The following is a 19,725-nucleotide window of genomic DNA, read 5'->3' as shown; positions in this document are numbered from 1 at the left end:
ATTGCAAGACCTTTTCTCAAAAAGCAAAGCAAAGCAAAACAAAATTCTGTACCAGCATACTCCTTCACTGCTATATATATATTTTTTCTTTTTTTCTCTTTTAGGATGGCTCAACTATGTTGATAGAAGCAGCAAAAGGTGGCCATACAAGTGTTGTTTGCTATCTTTTGGACTATCCTAATAACTTACTTTCAGCCCCTCCACCAGATGTCACTCAGCTGACACCCCCTTCCCACGATTTAAATAGGGTAAGTTCAAACTAAAACATTTTATGTCTTCTTTCTCTCCTTTTTCTTATTGTTTCTTGTATTGTTTCTTGTTATATGTAGTTTTCTACATAGCTGTATCCTTGATGTGATAAATAAATATACATTATTCAGATTCAAAACTGATACAGTTCTGCTTTATGTGAGAATAAGAGCTTGAATTCAGAGTGATCATTAAAAAGTATACTAAGGGGACTAGGAAAGTAGCTAAGTGGTAGATTGCATGGTTAGTGTGTGTGAAACCCTGGGTTCAGTCTGCTGCTTATGCACATTGCCCCCCACTCACTCAATGTCAAAGAAAATAATTGTGTACCAGCACATTGGAAGTAAATATAACATTGTTTTCAGATGGCATGCTTAAAATATTTTTAAGTCGCTGTAACTTATTCTGATTATCATACTATTTAGTAGGTTATGTAGGAAAAGAACCAATCACTCTATCCTTTGTCTTAGGCACCTCGTGTACCAGTTCAAGCACTGCCCATGGTTGTCCCACCTCAGGAGCCTGACAAACCACCTGCCAATATTGCCACTACTCTTCCCATCAGGAATAAAGGTCAGTTACACTTCTGAAGACTGTTCTTACATGCTGTCCAGGTGAAAATAAGCTTACAAAAAAAATCTAGCCATTTACAGTTGTTTTTCTACAAAATGAATTTTACTCTAAATTGATACAATTACTTTTTTACCAATGAATAAAGCATGTAATTCGGAGAGAAGATAGTTAATAGTATTGACCTATGCTAGAATTAGAAGTATTAGAGGGAGAAATTTAGATACTATCTTAGGTAGAATTATGATTTTCCATGATTTTCTCTAACTTTTATTAATGTAAAATACTAAGCTGAGTATAATTTGGTTTTTGGAGGGGGTAAATTCTTTACTTAAATCTCTGTAGTGAATTAAGACAAAGATTAATATGTTGGATCAAATACTAAAATTTATTTTAAAGTAATTTAATATAGGTTTTATATCTGGGATACCTTTTTCAACTAGTAATTTCAAGGTTACTTCAGATATACTTATTTATTTAGAATTCTGAGGTCCATATTTGACTCGTGGATGTTACATTATGCATGTTTTTAGTTATATCCCCAAACATTACCCCTACCAGTTTGAGTCACTTTTTCTTTTAAAAGTTTTACCTGAAGAACTGATGTAGTTGTAGTTTATGATTTTGGCTACTTGTTATTATTTTCCAACATAAATGATAAGTATTTCCACCAGCTCTTTTCAATAAGTACTACCAGCCTAGAGCCTTGGGCACCTTTTTCAATTGGTTGCTAAACCTTGTAGCCAGAACAGTCTGTTTACTTGGCTCTCAGAAGATACAATGGATGGCGTAGTCCAACACATTTTCTTACAGGGAAACTGAATCCCAGTTCTGTCCTGGCCAGGTAGCTGTGTGAATATAGGAATTTATATCTTCTTTATCAGTCTTGATGGTAGGCCCCAATAAAAACATATGTTGTATTTGGTTTCAATTTCTTGGTACTTCTCAGTGGTTTGGGCACTCTCTGTGTGTATGTGTGTGTATTTAAAAGGAACAGACTATTAAATGTCAAAAAACCTTGACTTAGAGGTCTAAGTTGTTTTCTGCACCTTAAGAATTTAGCATTATTTTTCTGTTCTTGTGAGTTTTGGCATCTTAATGACTGTGAAATATATACACTTAGCCCTAGATTTTACTTTAATTGCACCCCTTATATATCACAAACCTACATCCCTTTAATTGTCTAATTTTTAGCCATTCTAATAATTTTACGATTCTGAGATTAAATTTCAAGATTACTATGCACATAAATACCCACATTTGTATTTATGATAAGAAGGTGGATTTGTGTTTAACTCCTTAAAGGTGCATTTTCACCTTCTGTGGATATGATAATGTGGTGCATAACTGTTGGCACTAACCCTCCCAACAGTAACTCTGTAATGAGGATGCCATTCATGTGCACTTCTGAGGGGGTTTCTTTTTCACACAGCTGCTTCTAAACAAAAGTCCAGCAGCCATTTGCCTGCAAACAGCCAGGATGTACAGGGTTACATCACCAATCAGTCTCCAGAGAGCATTGTAGAAGAGGCTCAGGGAAAGTTAACAGAACTGGAACAGAGGATTAAAGAAGCCATAGAAAAGAATGCACAACTACAGTCCTTGGAACTCGCTCATGCTGACCAACTTACCAAGGAGAAGATTGAGGAGTTGAACAAAACAAGGGAGGAGCAGATTCAGAAGAAACAAAAGATTTTGGAGGAACTACAGAAAGTAGAACGAGAGTTACAACTGAAAACACAGCAGCAGCTTAAAAAGCAGTATCTAGAGGTTAAAGCTCAAAGAATTCAACTGCAGCAGCAGCAACAACAATCTTGCCAACACCTGGGACTATTAACTCCTGTTGGGGTTGGAGAACATCTTTCCGAGGGAGACTATGCACGCTTACAGCAAGTGGATCCTGTTTTGCTTAAAGATGAACCCCAGCAGACTGCTGCTCAGATTGGTTTTGCACCAATCCAGCCTCTGGCCATGCCTCAAGCTTTGCCTCTGGCGGCAGGTCCCTTGCCTCCAGGGTCCATCGCAAATCTTACAGAACTGCAAGGAGTGATAGTTGGACAGCCAGTACTGGGCCAAGCACAGTTGGCAGGGCTGGGGCAAGGAATTCTGACAGAAACACAACAAGGGTTAATGGTAGCCAGCCCTGCTCAGACCCTCAATGACACGCTGGATGACATCATGGCAGGTGGGTTTATATTGTTATGAGCAGGTATCAAATATAATTTGCTTAAGGCTAGTAAGAGTGTGCCAGAATTTTTTGTCATTACCCAGCTTGAGAACTATTTTTGGACTCTTGACCCATATATATCTTTAGGTACTAGTTCCATCTCAGAAATTCTCAGGGGATACAGGTCAAATTAAGAAGTAGTTCTTTCAGTACAAATGGTGGAAGCTTTCTGGCTTATCAGAATAGGCTGGGAGTCTAGGTTTTCAGACAGAGGGGTTGGTGTTTGATTTCTATTTTTGTTCCTCCCCCTCTCCCCCCGCCAAGTTCAGAATACTGAGATTGAACTTCAGCTTTTTGCTTCTGTATTCATACCAATAAACTGGACAGTTGGCAAAAGTTGAAGTACAAAACTAATAGGACACATCAGAAAGCTTATTTGTGAACAAAACCACTTTATATCCTGATGTACTATACTTCAAACCTGGTGGATATTTAAGCAAACCTTAAATGCATTTAATAAAGTACCAACCCCAATAGGGTTTCATTATACTGTATGTCAGTGATTTTATACCCTGTGAATGTTAATGTTTAGTCTCCTTTCACACTGAACATGTGGTTCCCTGGCAGTATCATAAGTGAGGTATTTTTAAATGTATAGCCAGAGAAATTTTATTTCATTATAATTAGTTTCATTGTCAAGAAGTACATTAGGAGATTGTTCTAATGCTTCTCAGTTTTACTACTTTTCATGAGTTCTGTAACAACAAAATGGGATGAAATTTGTTAGGCTTTGAAGCATAAGAAACCACAAGAAAGATGGACATTTTCATAGGAAATTTAAAACAACAAAAAAAGGATATTTGGAAAGGAGAGAAAAGGAAAATAAAGGGAATAAAAGGTTGAATTTTGCTCTTTTCTTCCCCCTTTTTACTCCTTGATCTATACCAGAAATGTTGACTGTAATTTTATAACTGTTTCAGTAACATTACATAGTATGATGAGATTATGTAATTCAATTTCTAAAAGTGTTTATTTAGCTAACATTCAGAATTAATAAACTAATGAAACAGATTTTATATTTTAAAATTGGAGTTTTCTGGTCTTAATTTTAAAAATTACCTCAGCAGTGGTACACCAAATGAAAATCTTTCATAATCCTGAGTAAAATAACTATGTTCAGGAAAAATTGCTAGAATAATTGTAAGAACTATAAAGGATCTTAATGTTGATGAGTATAGTTTTTTCTGTACATTTGAAAAAATACCACTAATCATCCCTACCAGATTATAACAATAGACAATAAAAGTAGATTTTGAAATAATCTATGAAAATTGGAATGCAGTTGTCATAAATCCAAATTTAATATTTTATCCATATCCTATAATTTAGATCATAATATTATTTTTCCTTTTGTCAACCAGACTACCAAAAACTGTACTTACCTGTTTAAATGAATGTTTGAATTTTTTTTTGATATGCTACCTAATGTAAACACTGTTTGACATAGTAGCCAACAGCGGTTTGCTGTTTGTGCAACTTTTAATGTTTATGAGAATTAGTAGAAGTTTGCAAAATGCCATTTTTCTTGATTTGTATTTTACCCCTACAACAGAATGCCTGTGTTCTAGATGTTTCCATATAATTTTTTTTTAATGTACATGACTTTTTAAAAAATGACAGATAATTGTCATACTATAAAAATATTTCTTCCTTAAGGTTGACCTGATAGCTCAGCAGACTAAAGCACCTGCTAGGGCAGAACTCAGCAGCTAGGGTTCAATCCTGGTGTGCTATGCTGGCCCACTCGCAGGGTGTACACTGAGGCTGCAATTGACACTGGGAATGGTGGCGCACACCTGTAATCCTAGCACTTGGGAGGCGGAAAATGGAGAATCACTACAAGTTCAATCTACATAATGAGAACCTGTAGACTCTGTCCTAAATACAGGAAAAGAAATTTTCTTTATTCTCATTTATGTGGCAAGAGGAAAAACTGCCAAAAAGAGCAAAATTTTAAATACCCAGCTGCCTACTTATTAGTTCACATGCATCCACACACATACTCTTGTGTGTTTTTTGTTGCAGCCTCCTTTGAACTTCTTTAATATAATAGAAGTCATCTAACTAAGGATCATTTCCACTTCTTTGAGTTTCTAATATAGTACAACCTCTTAAAATTGATAGTCTTCTTCCCCTTCCTCCAGCATAGCCTCTGCTCTTTTCTTACTCCTCACTTATAGACTGTTGTCACATTTGGTCTCCTTTTTCTCTAGTATTTAACTGACAAAAATCATGTCTTCTGTTCTCCTTATCTTGCCAAAGCAAAACAGTCCTATTTAACCTGTTTTTACACTGCCTTTGCTATGGTATTAAGGTCCCCACTTCTCCTGTTGTAAAAACTTTTCTAAGCATATGGTTTTCTCTCATTCCCTCTAAATTGAAGTCCCATGTATAAAAGTATATCAGTTACATGCTTACATTTGCTACTTTTTATCTATAGATATGGTAGGCAATTATTTAGTTTCAGTAAACTAGTTGTATTGGTACCCCAAAGGGAGTGAAAGGAGAGAATTGAGTTTTCCCCATTTCTTTTTAGATGAGGTGATTAAAAACCAATCTTGCTTAAAAAAAAATTAATTTTAATAGAAATTGTACTTTATTCAGTCAGTTAACAATACATCTTAGATTTTTTTAACCCATTTAATACCTGAAATGAAAATTAGTTATTTGTACATACTGGTGTTTATCCTTTTAAAGCAATTTTTTGTGTTTATCATTTCCATTTGTGAAAATCCAACCACAGAAAATAATGGAATCTACTTTAAAAACTAGATTTTATGAGTTTGAATTTTACAACTATAACATTGACATTTAAGTTGCTTGATCTTTTTCTCAGGTTTACGAAGTTAACAATATGGCATAACAATATCAAGGTCACTAGATACTTAATTTACCACATTAGATATGCCCTTTCTCTTGATCTAAATCCTTGAGGATTCAAATAATGTTTTGTTTGGCTTGACTTCTTTTTTTGTTTGGCTTTTAAATTGACTCAAAAATGTGTAATTATAGACTGTGTATTGCTATAATGTGTAGTATATACGTGTGCCTAATCTAAGGATTTCATGTAAAGTAGGTTTAATTGACAGCTCTGTTTATAATTGTTGTAAGGTCAATTTCAGTTTTACTCTTGTCAGGATAATCTCTTTTGCCCAGTTTCAAGTCCAGTTGTGAATCATGATTGTTTTCTGTCTGATGTAGTAAATAACTACTTTGGTAACACACATCCACTCTTGTTGACCATTCAGTGATAAATGCCCATGCTTTAATAATACCATAGTATTTTTAATAAGGGGATGAAAAATAATGATATTCATGTATTAATTTAATAACTCTAGAAGTGAATGAATGAGGGAATAATATACCCTCAAGGGAATCTGCATTATATCTTATGCCACCATCTTGGCGTTTTCCTACTTAAGTATTTACATAACTAGCCATTCCTTCAGTAACATATTTGGGTGTGAAATCGTATCACAGCAAAATCCTACTTAGAAAAATGAAAGTGTTCCATATTGAAGGGATGATTGTTTACGTGCATTTATTTCTACCCTAATCTTTTAATTTTTGCTTTATAAATTGTGATTGCCATCTTGGTTGTTGGGTATTTTACCATGCTCAGAATAATTCTTCATCTGAGAAAATATATTCCTATATGAGGATTGGATTTTTGTACTTGAAACATTGTCATGCTGAGGGCTACAATTCAGAATATCCCAGGTTTAGTTAGTAAAACAATGGGGGAGCAGTGTTTTAAACAGGTTCATTCTTTCCAACCAATGGTGTAACTGTCATTAGTTGTAGAATATAAGGTGTGAAATTGGCAAGTAAAATCAATTTTTTTCCCATTTGCTCTTGACTACTACACCTCTTTTTCAGTTTCTAACTAACTATAATGGACAACTTTCCACTTAAGTTTATACTGTATTTAATTTTAGTACATTAAAATATTTTTATTTTCAGGATTATTTTGTATTAAAGTTTTATGACTACTTTCATATGGGGAACTTGTCTTTCAGATGGATTATTTAGAAAATGTACGACTTTCAGTGTACATTATAATTTGCAATATTTCCTAGTCAAAAATAGCCGGGAAATGAGTTATTACTGCTGTAGTAACTTTTGTTTTCAAAATCTTAAATATTTCCAATAAATACTTTTTTACTGTTACTATAACCTAACAGTGTTTCATCCTTATTAAGCACAGTTATTTTGTTCAACAGCAGTCAGTGGAAGAGCATCTGCAATGTCAAACACTCCTACCCACAGTATTGCTGCTTCCATTTCCCAACCTCAGACTCCAACTCCAAGTCCTGTCATCTCTCCTTCCGCCATGCTCCCCATCTACCCTGCCATTGATATTGATGCACAGGTAAGCTCCAAATTTAGGAGAGACAGCTTTTCATGGGAATTAATACCATCATTAAAAACAGTAATGTTCAGTGATTTAAAACATGAACAGCTGCTTTGGGAAAGATAAGAGCCACATTTATTAATTAAAATCTACATTTAAAAAATGTGACAGTTACTGAAAATTATATGGTGGTCTGGTTTCCAACATAAATAAATTTTGATCTGTTGTAGTTTAGGAAAGAAATGTAATGTAAAAATAACAAGATCAGTGTGTATTTTCTACTAATAGAAGATATACTTTATATAATGGCACATTAAAGAAAAATATTCTAACTTTATAGGCTAATTGTTTTTATATATCACATATCCTTAGCTGTGTTTAAAACATTTTTCAAAATTCTTACTAACTAGTAAGTCTCTAAAACTTAGTTGTTAAAGCATTTCAAGGAGGAGTTAGACATACTGCCTGTCTTCAGTTGCCTGAGGCAATATAACCCCCCCAAGATACTGTTTAAGCTTTAAAAAATTAGCTATTAAGTAAATAGGTTCTTTAAAAAATTAGTTTCGCACAATCTGTTTACAGAATAGTGCATCTTCTGTTCTAAAGAGAAGCCCAGGGGTCTGACCTGGAAGATAAGACCTGACCTTCAGCACTAAGGAGTGGGTCTTTGCAGGTTGTAAATGTAGTTTTTATATTTTAACTGATAGTTTTGAATTCTGATTAATACCTGGGGTGAAGCAGTATGTGTTAAGACTTAATTTTTTGTATGATCAGGTCTTTATAAGTCTGAGTTTCAGGAAGTATATGTGTTGATACGTGTAGGCTGTGTACGTTTATGGACTTATAGGGGCACATACGCCTAACCTGTTAAAAAAATAGTCTTTTTATTAACGTATTTCTTGGTAGTACTGTCAAAAGGAATTTCTTTAGTGTTTTATTTGACAGATGTCTTTTGTTTTGTATGTGCTATCCCCTCCCTTCTTCCATCCCTTTTTGTTTATGTATTTATTTTTACTTAAAATTGCTCAGAACGCTTTTTAAGAAATTACTTCTATCTAATCCTCAGACTACACACATAAATATATAGACACACACGTATATATGTTAAATACACACATATTTATTTATTTACAAAGCAGCTACTCTTACTATCCTGGGAAAAGATGAAACATGTTCCTTATTTCATTTAGCTAAGAAATAGTGGGCATGGGAACCACACCCAGTTAATTTGACTCTGAAGACACCAACCTTAACTGACACACACTGTAGCTTTATTAAGAACATTTGAGTGTTGAATTTCACTTACTTACATTCATTTCATATTGGTACCCTTATAGAACTGTCTTAAATATGATAATTAATTTGTATTTTATATAGTCTTTTTTCCTTTGAGGGTATTAAAATTAGCTACTATAAGTATTTTCTCTCATTTTTCTAGGACCAAGAATTAATGCAGAAGCAGCAAAACTAAAATTTTTTTTAAATACAATTTCAAACAAATAGACTCAGTATATTCAAATGTGATCATGATTTTACCAAGTTTGAGATTATACTGGTGAAATAATTTCACATGGCTGTAGCACTTCTCCACCCATCAGTGAGTCACCTTTTCTGAGAACTTAAAAAATGTTTTAAAGATAAAGAAAAGTGGGGCAGGGGAGATAGCTAGCTCAGTAGAATAAGCACTTCCCTGGCAAGCACAAGGGCCAGAGTTCAATCATCAGTTCCGCCAAAAAAAAGAAAAGATAAAAGTTACACTTCAAATGTAGTAAGCGTGCTGAAGATTTGACTCTGGTTCCTTAAAAATATCATTCTAAAAAGGTGTTTTTCATCTATTTGGATTAGGCTAAATAGAAATTATTTTCTATGAAGTTTAAGCATTTGCTTATTAGTTATCAGAAACTTCATGTGTTGGGCAAAATATACAAAATAATAATCAGATACTTTTTTTTTAGTTCTTTTTCTCCTTTAATTTTTGATGTTTTAAAAATGTCATTGGTTTTTACATCAGATACTTCAAATGATTAAAGAACCTTTTGTATATATTCCATCTGTTTCAGTGCTTTTGGGGTTTTTTTGGTGGTTGTTTTTCTTTTGTTCCTTTTTGTTTTGTTTGAACTGCTGGGGATTGAACCCGGGGCTTTCATACTGTTCCACATCCCCAGCCCTTTTTTTATTTTTTATTTTGAGACAGAGTCTCACTAAAGTACCCAGACATACCTTGAACTTGAGATCCTCCTTCCTCAGCATCCCAAAGTACTGGGAGTAGAGGTGTGTGCCACCATGCCCAGCTGAATGTTTTTGATCTAAAATAAAATTTATATGAGCTTATATAATGGGTATATTTTGGTTTATATATGATACTATTATGCTGTAGCAGACAGATGATATGAGAAACTTAAAAATTCATTTGTTTCTTAAAAGTTTATAAACATTTTATACTTAATTTAACAAACCTTAACATTTATAAACTTAATGCTGTGCAGATGTAGTTTGAGTATTCTTTATCTGAAATGTTTGTTACTTGAAATGTTTCACCTTTCTTAATTTTGGCATATTTAAGTTCAGCATCCCTAACCTGAAATCTGAAATCCTGCAAAATGTAATTTTTTGAAGATCATCATGGTGGCATCCAAAAGTTCCACTTTTCATGTTAGGGATGCTCAACCTGTGTCAGCTTCTCAAAGTTAGCATTTAAAACCCCTTGTGAGGTGTAGGTCCTACTGCTCCCATCACAGATGAGAGGAATAGGGTATAGAGTGTTGCAGTCAGTTCTGACACGCACCAAGCTATGGAGGAAAGGATTTATTTTGGCTCATAGTTCCGTAGAGGTTTTGATTCATGCTTATTTGTCTGCAAGGCAGGCCAGCAGTCAGGGAAGAAACAGTGCATGGGATGGATGCAGCAGAAAGCAGTGAGAGATGGGAGTCATGCCCTTGTGACCACCTCCTCTGACCAGGCTTTGCCTGCCAACATTATATTTAGCTATAAATGCATCAGACTGATCCACTGATGAGTATCAGCCCCATAATCTCTAAATCTAAACTATAACCTAGAGATAGTAATTACGTATTTTTCACTTCTTAGGTGGGAACATTAAATTTGATGTAGTCCAGGTTGCAGTGAGCTCATCAGGTAGTCTAGGCTACCCAGTGCACCATGCCAGTCCTGCCCCTGGGGCATGCTGAGATGACAATTGAGACTGGGCATGGTGGCGCATGCCTATAATCCCAGCACTTGGGAGGCTGAGAACAGGAGGATCACTACAAGTCCGATCTGTGTAGTAAGACCCTGTAGACCCTGTACTAAATACATCAGCAAAATTAAAATGTAGTTGAGCCCGGCCTTGAACTCTTCCTGCTTCAGTCTCTTACACTCATGTGCCACCACACCCAGCCAAGATTAATACCATACAATCTGGTATCCCAAAAATGTATTTTAAGAAAAATTTGTACATAAATTTTTTGGGTACCAGTCTTATCATAACTTTTGATAGCATAGTTGTGATTTTTATTTGCGTAGTAAAACTGCTTATTTTTGAATACTGTGCACGTAGAAACTAGGAATTAAGTAGAGATTTTTTTAAGATTATGGAATTTCCTCTGTCTTCACCTTATATCTGTCACATTTCTATTTTTTCTACTACAATTTTAATTTGCTGTATAATTATTATTGATTTTCAATAAAGTTAATGAGTACAAAATTTTTTTTTTTTTAAAGATAATGGAATTCCACAGATTATGGAATTGGGAATAGATCAATTTACATTTTATGGCATTCTAGCTTAAGTTTCTAGCACCAACAAAGAAGCAACAAGTTGAATACACCTAAATTAATTGAATTTTTTTTGTATTGTGTGAAATTTGATTGTATCTAATAGCCACTAAGTATGAGAAAGTACCAAGATTGTTTTATTCATGGGCTATAAAACACATCTTCATTACTACATCTTTCATGTATTTCTAAACTGCTTATTGCTAATTTCTGAAAGAGCTGCTTTTTCTTTTTGCAGTGGGGATTAAGCCCAGGACCTCATTCATGCTGGGCAAATGCTCTACTGCTGAGCTTTATTTTATTTTATTTTATTTTATTTTATTTTATTTATTTGAATGTTGCACAAACCTCAAACTTCAGAATCTCTTGCCTCAACCTTCTGAGTAGCAAGGATTATAAGAAGGTGCCCTTCAGTCCAAATCCTTACAAGCTTTTCTTGAATTTGAGTTAATGTAGGAAAAACAAGTGATACCTGACAGTCTTGCTTTTCCTCGGTTTTTAATAAATAGCATATCCATTATCGTTGCTTTGTTTTATTTTCCATCTTTGAAAGAGGGTGGATATTACAACTTTACATCCATCAAAACTCTTCCTAAATTAGTCATGTAGAAAGTTTACAGAATATTTTGTTGGAATATAATTTTATCAGTTTTGTAAGCCAGAACTCCTTATGACAACATCTGTTGCATACAGCATAGATGGTTGGATTTTATGGTTTTGAAGGCTAAATAGAAAATTTTCAGAATGCATACTGGATAAACTCTAATAAAGCTGTGGGTCTCTGTCTTTTTTTTTTTTTTCTTCAGCTTTGAGACTTTCTCTGAGATGTATGGTAATGATCATACAGTGACTTCTTGAACTTTATATACTAAATAGAAGTGGGTGTAGCTGATCTGTTCCATTTTTGCATATTTATATCAGCATTATGGAAAATACCTGGAGTTTTTTGCTTTGTTATTTGTATCAACTCAAATTTTTATTTCAATTAGTATGATACTTATGTATTATTAAGTGGGCCAGCAATCCTTTTGGGATTGCATACGTGCATATTTGGGAATGGAAGCCTTCAAAAATTAATTTGTCAAGAATGGTGGCACACACTGGTAATCTCAGATTCAGGAGGCTGTGGTTGGAGGATCACTATGAGTTCAAGGGCAGCCTATACTAGATGGCAAGACCCTGCCTCAGAAAACAACAAAGAAAAGATTCGTTCATTCATTCAAAGACAAGATATTATGTAGCTCACCTTTCTGAGTACTGGGATTAGAGGATTATGCCACTATAGTTGGCATAATCAAAATTTTAAATTCTTTTGTTACTGTCTTAAAATGTAATCATAAAATATTAATTGCTTTGATTTCTTCTTATTCCAGAATGCAGTGGAGCTACTCATTCTTAATTTCAGTTCTTCAGCAAATTTATTCAGCTTAATTTTCTTAGTTTCCAATAATTTTTTTAACTCTCATAGTTTATTTAAATTTTTCATATTTAGTAATCCCCATGTTAGCAAGAAAGACCTATGATAACTTCGTCAAACCTAGAGTATATAGCAGAGTACTTACAGAAGGCTCTTAATATTAACTGAATTTATATTTCGTAAGTGGAGAAATATGTATTTCACTTTTCACAGATCTAAAATTTTTCATGCTTTTTGAAGTTTTGTATGTGTCTTCTTTCTCTATTTAAGATTGACACAGTTTTTATAAATTACCTATTAGCTCCTGGGAAAAAAAAATTAAATCTCATGAACTTCATCAGAAAGTTGGCTTGTCTGTGGACTGCATATTTACTAACCCAGAAGACAGATACTTAACATGATATTCATACATGGCTGCTGTGCATCAGGACCTCTTTAGAATGTAGCAGGGGAGCAGAATTAAGAAAATTCTCCTAGTTTTAAAATCCCATCTTGGCCCAGGAGATGGCTCAGTAGAATAAGCACTTCCCTGGCAAGTGCAGGGGCCTGAGTTCAATCCCTGGTTCCACCAAAAAAAACAAAACAAAACAAAATCCCATCTCTACCAGTTACTAGCTTTTGTGGCCATCTGAAAGTTATTTCTCTGAGATTTGTCCCTTTTTTTGTGAAGTCATAGCAATAATTTTTCTGTTGTGAATTTGAAGTGAAGATACTATAGAGCACTAGAACTGTCACTGTAGTTACTCCTGTCCCTCTTGACTGTGGTTGCTGGTTTTCCCTCCCTTGTGACCAGCAGCTCTGCTCTCTTCCAGCCTCTTTGCAGAGCAGCTTTTCTTAATTCACCAGAGGACTTCTCTTATTTTTTGACTACCATTTTGCCTTTGTCTAATTTTTCAGTTTTTTAGGATGAAATTTGGTCTTTAGACCAGTTTAGATTGTGGAAAGATATGATTCTGTGTTTATTGTATAAATATAATGTATAAAATAAATGCTTCGTTTATAAATATGACCTCTTGTTAGTAACTGTCTGAATCTGTGGCCTTTCAAAGGTATTGTCATTTCTTCTACATGACTGTCAGTTACTGTTTTGGGAGAAAAACACAAACATCAGTAGGACATTTTACCTTCCAAGAAGTCCTCCTAGAATGACAGATAGCAAAACAATTTGATAAAGAAATGTGTATGTGAAACGATGGAAAATACTTAAGAGCTATCCTGTCTACTAGGGAAGTAGTGTGACACACATTTAGCTCAAAATGTTTTAGTGGCCACATTTTTAAAAAGTGAAGGAGCAATAGCTGGGATGATGGCACACACCTATAATCACAGCACTCTGGAAGGCTGAGGTGGGATGATTGTAAGTTCAACCCATCATGGGAAACTTAGTAACTTAATGAGATCCTCTCTCAAAAAACGCTATGGATGTAGCTCAGTGCAGAGGCCCTGAGTTAAATCCCCAGCACTGTCCAAAAGAAAATTTATATATAAAATTATCAGTTTTTATATATATTTTGCCAGGTGCATTGTGATATGTGCTTATGGTCTCAGTACTTTGGAGGCTGATGCTGGAGAATCACTGGCATGCAATAGTTCAAGAACAGCATGGCCAAGGAAAACTTGTCCCCAAAAAGGTTTTGTTTAATTTAATATACTTATAATGTTTCAACATTTAACCGATACCAAAAAATTGAGCTGCTTCACATTTTTACTTCTTCCTAAAAGTTCATAATTTGGAATGCATATTACACTTGCAATTAGGAAGATCGAATAGCCCTCATACCAAAAGTTCCTAACCCTGTATTTCACAGTCCCTTTATTACATGTTTGTCACCTTTTTGATGTATATCTCAATTTGAATTTACATTAGCAGTACTGGATTTGGTTTGAGAAGTAGAGTCATTTACTTGAGACATTCTAGACAACCTAAAAATTTTTCCAGTATTCAGATTTACTATCATTTATTCAAATAAAACTAAGTGAAATAAGACATGTCTTTCAGGGGCTGGGGATGTAGCTCAGCAGCATGGTATCTGCCTGGCAAGCTGAAGGCCATGAGTTCGATTTTTGGTTCAAATAAATAAATATAGTCTTTCAGTCATACCAGCCATAGTTCAGATATGCTAACAGTTACTGTTTTCAATACCACAGATACGAAATATTAGAAGTATAGAGAATGAGATGGTTAACTACATTAACATTTGAACTATATTAGAATATGTCCACTAGTAATCTACTGTTGGTTACTATCATTACTGTAAGTCAAATTGCATACAGACATTGCCATATCAAATAGAATAGTCATTTTTGTCTTTCAAAATACCAAGTGTGTTTTATGTTTTTGTTTCCTTTGGAGCTTTGTTTCAGATACAGCTAAGTTTCTTGGAAAGAATTTTTCAAGTCTTGCCTTTCAGCTTTGTTATGTGGATCCAATACTAATTTGTTATCATGTGTGTCTTAAGTGCTTCTACTTCAGCTGTTTGTGGCCATATGTTCCAGCTCTAGGTGTTCAGTCTTTTCCTTCACTGCCAATAAAATCCTTGCGCATGCATGCTCATCCAAGTTCAACTCAAGCCTTGAGGGGAACCCTTCCACAGGTCTCCAGAGTGCAGTCCTGTTAGTGTTCTCTTAGTAATCTGCAACATTAACTCCAGTACTTTGACCTCTCCACACTCTTTTCTTCCCAACTATAAGAGACTGCCAGGCTCTGGGCACCTCCTCAGGCATTGTAGCCTGGAAGCTTTCCTGGCAGGTAGTTGGGTTAATCATCTGTGTTCAGGGATATCTGTCCACATTGCTTTTCTAAATACCATCATTTTGAACAGTATGTCTTTTTTTACTTATCCGAGATAGGAAAATACGTCTGGTTCTTAGTTCAGGAGCAGAATGAGTCCATGGTTTCTTTTAATCATATAGTCTAGTTAAATATTCTATTTTGACAGAAAATTGTTCCAGAATTGCCTATTCTGTGCCAATATTATTTGTAGAAAAAAAAAAAAAAATCAGTATTTGGCTGCTGGTGAAGAAAAAAAGCTAGAAAAGCCGTACTATTCAAATATCTGCTATAGTAACCATAATGTCTATATGTGTATTTACTAACATTTGAAAACCGTCTTATAAGCTAATCAGAAAATTAATTTTCTACAGACTGAGAGTAATCACGACACAGCATTAACACTTGCTTGTGCTGGGGGTCATGAGGAGCTGGTACAAACACTGCTGGAGAGAGGAGCTAGCATTGAGCACCGAGATAAGAAAGGTAAGGCTTATCAATATGTGAAGTTTATTTTCTGTAATATGTGTGGAAGAAATTTTAGCTATTTAGAAATGTTGGGCCGGCGGGGCGGGGGGTGGGGGGGATGGCTCAGTAGAAGGGCTGGAGTTCAATCCCCGGTTCCACCAAAAAAAAAAAAAATTATCACTTATTTAGAAATATTATTTCTTAGCCTCATCTTGATGTTTAGGTGTGTTGGAAAATGGTGTTGGGCCTTTGCTTAGCACTTCACAGAGATTATTTTTTTCCAGGTTTTACTCCACTCATTTTGGCTGCTACAGCCGGTCATGTTGGGGTTGTAGAGATACTGCTGGACAATGGTGCAGACATTGAAGCCCAATCAGAAAGAACCAAGGACACGCCACTCTCCTTGGCTTGTTCTGGGGGCAGGCAAGAGGTAATGTTTCCTCATATAACTTTTTTCTCTGTGTGTAGCAGAAACTTAGTGTGTGATCTTCCTACCCCACCCCACTTACAGGAACAGTGATTTGTTTCAATTTATCACAGTAATTCAGGCTATAATTTACTAGCAAAAATATAGTGTTAGCATAAGCTCCCTTCCCAGAAGAAAAATCATAACATTTATAACCCAACTCTTCTAAAATTACCACTTATATAGATGTCCCTGTGTATTACACTTAGGCTGAGAGAAACACTATGATATTCCATATCAGGTTCTGTATTCCTTTTTCTTTCCCTATTCTAGAATTTAGATCAGTTGGCATTAAGTAGGCTCAAGAAACTATTAACATTACAACCTCTTGCATGTTTTTTGGCGAGTAGTAATTAGCTGGATAACATATTTTCCGTCAGCCTGTTCTTGCATACAGGAGATATAAAACTTACTGAACTAGTTGTACTAGTAAGTACAGATTCACAACTTCTCGATCAGATTTATTGGATCTTAGATATAGAGAGGAGTACCCTATGAAAGAATAGTTCAGGCTGACCTTAAATTCATTTTTTAGCCTGCAACAGCATTGAACTTGTAGTAATCCTCCTGTCTCAGCCTGTGGCTAGCAACTAGGATTTCTTGTATGCATCACTGCACCCATCTTCAGATTGGTTTTTTACTCAATTTAAAGGTCCCTTTTCTTTTCATCCTCCCTCACTCCTTTTTTTCCTTTTCAGTTTTCCTTCTTAAAATTCCTAGGTTTATCCACTGTTCCTGGTCCTGTTCTTTGCACAGATAGTTTGTTTATAACACTCTTTCTTTTCAGGTGTTTGGCTGTGTTCCCCACTCATCCACTGTCTGTGTGAAGCAAGACCTGTTTTTTTCAGTTGCTAGCCAGAGAACACTATTTCAAATCTTTCACTGTTGTGGGCTGTTTCGCCTTTTATGTTAGTGGACTCTGACTATTGCCTGAAGTATGGACAGGTAGAAGCTAGTGGTTCTGTATTTTATAAGTTAACAACATGAACACATATAAGTGGTTTGTAATTTTTTCCTTTGACTATTTAGTTTTTGCCTTTTTATTTACTGCCATGTATGAATTGTGAGATACCCTTGTACTAGAGATGTTTAGCACAACAGCTAACAAAGGACCTGTGTTTTATTTTCTATACTGTTTCTTCTTGCTGTGTGTTCCCCTCCTCCCCATAATAGCCATAATAAAGTCAGGTGTTGTGTCACATGTCTCTAATGCCAGCACAAGGGAGGCTGAATCAAGTGGATTGCCATAACTTTCAGGCCAGCCTGGACTTTAAATTTGAGTTTGAAACCAGCCTGAACTACAAAGTGAAACCTCTTCTCATAAAGCCCTCCTCCCCAAAAAAAGAAATCTAGTATATAGGTGGAAAAATGTTAACACCAAAAGTTAAGTAAGGTAGTCAGAAGTTAACTTAGCTAAGAATGGTGTTGCATGGATGGAATTCCAGCTTTCTGCAAGTTAAGGCAGAAGAAGATTGCCTTGAGTTCAAAGCTAGCCTGGAATACATAGTGAAACTCTATCTTAAAAAATATATGTATACTTAGTTCGGTATACAGTATTTTGTTTCTGCTATGTCAGAAAAAATAAAAATTTCTGTACCATATTAAAACACTGTGGCACAAATTCTTGTGGTTAAACAACATTGAACTAAAAAAGCTTATAATAAAATATTGGTCTGAAATTATTTCTTTCAATATGTAATTAAAATTTTGCCTTAAATTTTTAGTCATTATGTAACTTGAAAAAAATACTTGTTTTCTATACTAATTTTTCAGTGTCGAATCAAAGAAATAAGTTGTTTCTTTTCATTTAGAAATAATGAAACTATGGCCAGCCTCATATCTCAGCAGACTAAGCGCCTGCTTAGGCAGAGCACAGAGGCCAGGGTTCGTTCCTGGGCATTCCTTGCTGGTCCCACCCATGGGGTGCGCTGAGGCGGCAGTTGAGACTGGACATGGTAGCACGCACCTGTAATCCCAGCACTTGGGAAGCTGAAAACAGGAGAGTCTCTACAAGTCCAATCTATGTAGTGAGACCCTGTAGACCCTGACCTAAACACAGAAAAATAAATAAAAATAAAAATGACACTAGCTCTTCTTGTGAGTGGCCAGAAGTGACCTGTGAAAATAGTTTGCTACTCTCTTGACCTAGAAAACCCCACAAAATAATGCAATTCAAGAAGCTCAAATCTTCATATTCACTTTAAGAACATACGTAAAGCTGCCCAGGCCATCAAGGGTATGTGTATTTGAAAACCCACCAAGTACCTGAAGAATGCCACATTAAAGAAGCAATGTATGCCATTCCAGCGTTGCAATGGTAGAGTTGATAGGTCCGCCCAGGCTAAGTAGTGGGGCTGGACACAGGGTTGGTGGCCCTAAAAGGGTGCTGAGTTTCTTGCTGCACATGCTTAAAAATGCAGAGAGTAATGCTGAACTTAAGGATTTAGATGTAGATTCTCTGGTTATTAAACATATCCAGGTGAACAAAGCACCCAAGATGTGCTGCTGTGCTCACAGAGCTCATGGCCAGATTAACCCAAAATTAGCTCTCCCTGCCATACTGAGATGATCCTTACTGAAAAGAAACGAATTGTTCCTAAACCAGAGGAGGAAGTTGCACAAAAGAAAAAGATATTCCAGAAGAAACTGAAGAACAAAAACTTAGGGCATAGGAATAAATTAAGCATAAAATAAATGCAAAATAAAAATAATGAAGCTAATAAGATTCTATAATTTTTATGGATTTTGAGTTCTTATTAAAATGTAGCATATAATCTTATAACCATTTTGAGAGGGTTTCTGATGAAGCAGTTAAGCTTAAAATGTCAGTTTGCTGCTAAATCACAGACATTTTTATATTGAATATTCCCCTTGGAGAAGAGACCAATCTCTGAAGGATAACTAAAATCATAATGGAATTAATAAAATTTCAAAAATGTGAAAATAGTTTTTTTACTTTATTACTTTAAGTGATTTTTCTAAAATAAAATGGGCTAAAGCCATTTTTTATCTTGTTTTTATCAAAGAAGCCAAGAAAAGAAGTGATAGGCAAAAATTTTTATCTAAAATTGGGCCTAGCTTTATGCAAACAAGTAGAAGTCAGGGCTTTTACAATTGCCCAGAGGCTTAAGGGCCTGCCTGGCATGTGCAAAGTCCAGAGTTCAGTTACTAGTACCAAAAATAATTAATAATAGTATAATGATAGAAGTCATTCATTAAAAATGCTACCTAGGAAATACTATAATTATTAAGATCAAGGCTTAAGAGGTGTGATCTTGAGGTAGATCATAACTTTCTTCATTTCTTCATTTCTTTTTTTTTTCTTTTCAGAGTTTCATAGATAAACATATAGCAATGAGACAGTTTCAAATCAAATCGAAAGTACAGTTTCAACAAATAATACACTGCATATATTCTTCTTAGTGGTTAA

General features: G+C 35.1%; 1 protein-coding gene across 7 annotated transcripts in view; it reads left to right on the top strand.

Moving 5' to 3' along the window:
- Ankrd17 (ankyrin repeat domain 17) overlaps positions 1-19,725 on the top strand; it is a 165,132-nt gene that overhangs the window by 91,593 nt on the left and 53,814 nt on the right. For 2 of the 7 annotated variants that reach the window (XM_023708598.1, XM_023708595.1), the window contains exons 13-18: positions 105-248; positions 720-822; positions 2,252-3,004; positions 7,273-7,418; positions 15,736-15,847; positions 16,114-16,259. In XM_023708598.1, coding sequence (XP_023564366.1) covers positions 105-248; positions 720-822; positions 2,252-3,004; positions 7,273-7,418; positions 15,736-15,847; positions 16,114-16,259 — 1,404 coding nt within the window. Of the gene's footprint in view, positions 1-104; positions 249-719; positions 823-2,251; positions 3,005-7,269; positions 7,419-15,735; positions 15,848-16,113; positions 16,260-19,725 lie in introns of all 7 variants that reach the window. The other 5 variants (XM_004648421.2, XM_004648422.2, XM_004648423.3 and 2 more) reach the window with 3 other exon arrangements.

This window comes from Octodon degus, unplaced genomic scaffold (assembly GCF_000260255.1).
Source record: "Octodon degus isolate 3935 unplaced genomic scaffold, OctDeg1.0 scaffold00407, whole genome shotgun sequence".
Taxonomy (NCBI): domain Eukaryota; kingdom Metazoa; phylum Chordata; class Mammalia; order Rodentia; family Octodontidae; genus Octodon; species Octodon degus.
This window is presented reverse-complemented; position numbering and strand designations above follow the sequence as displayed.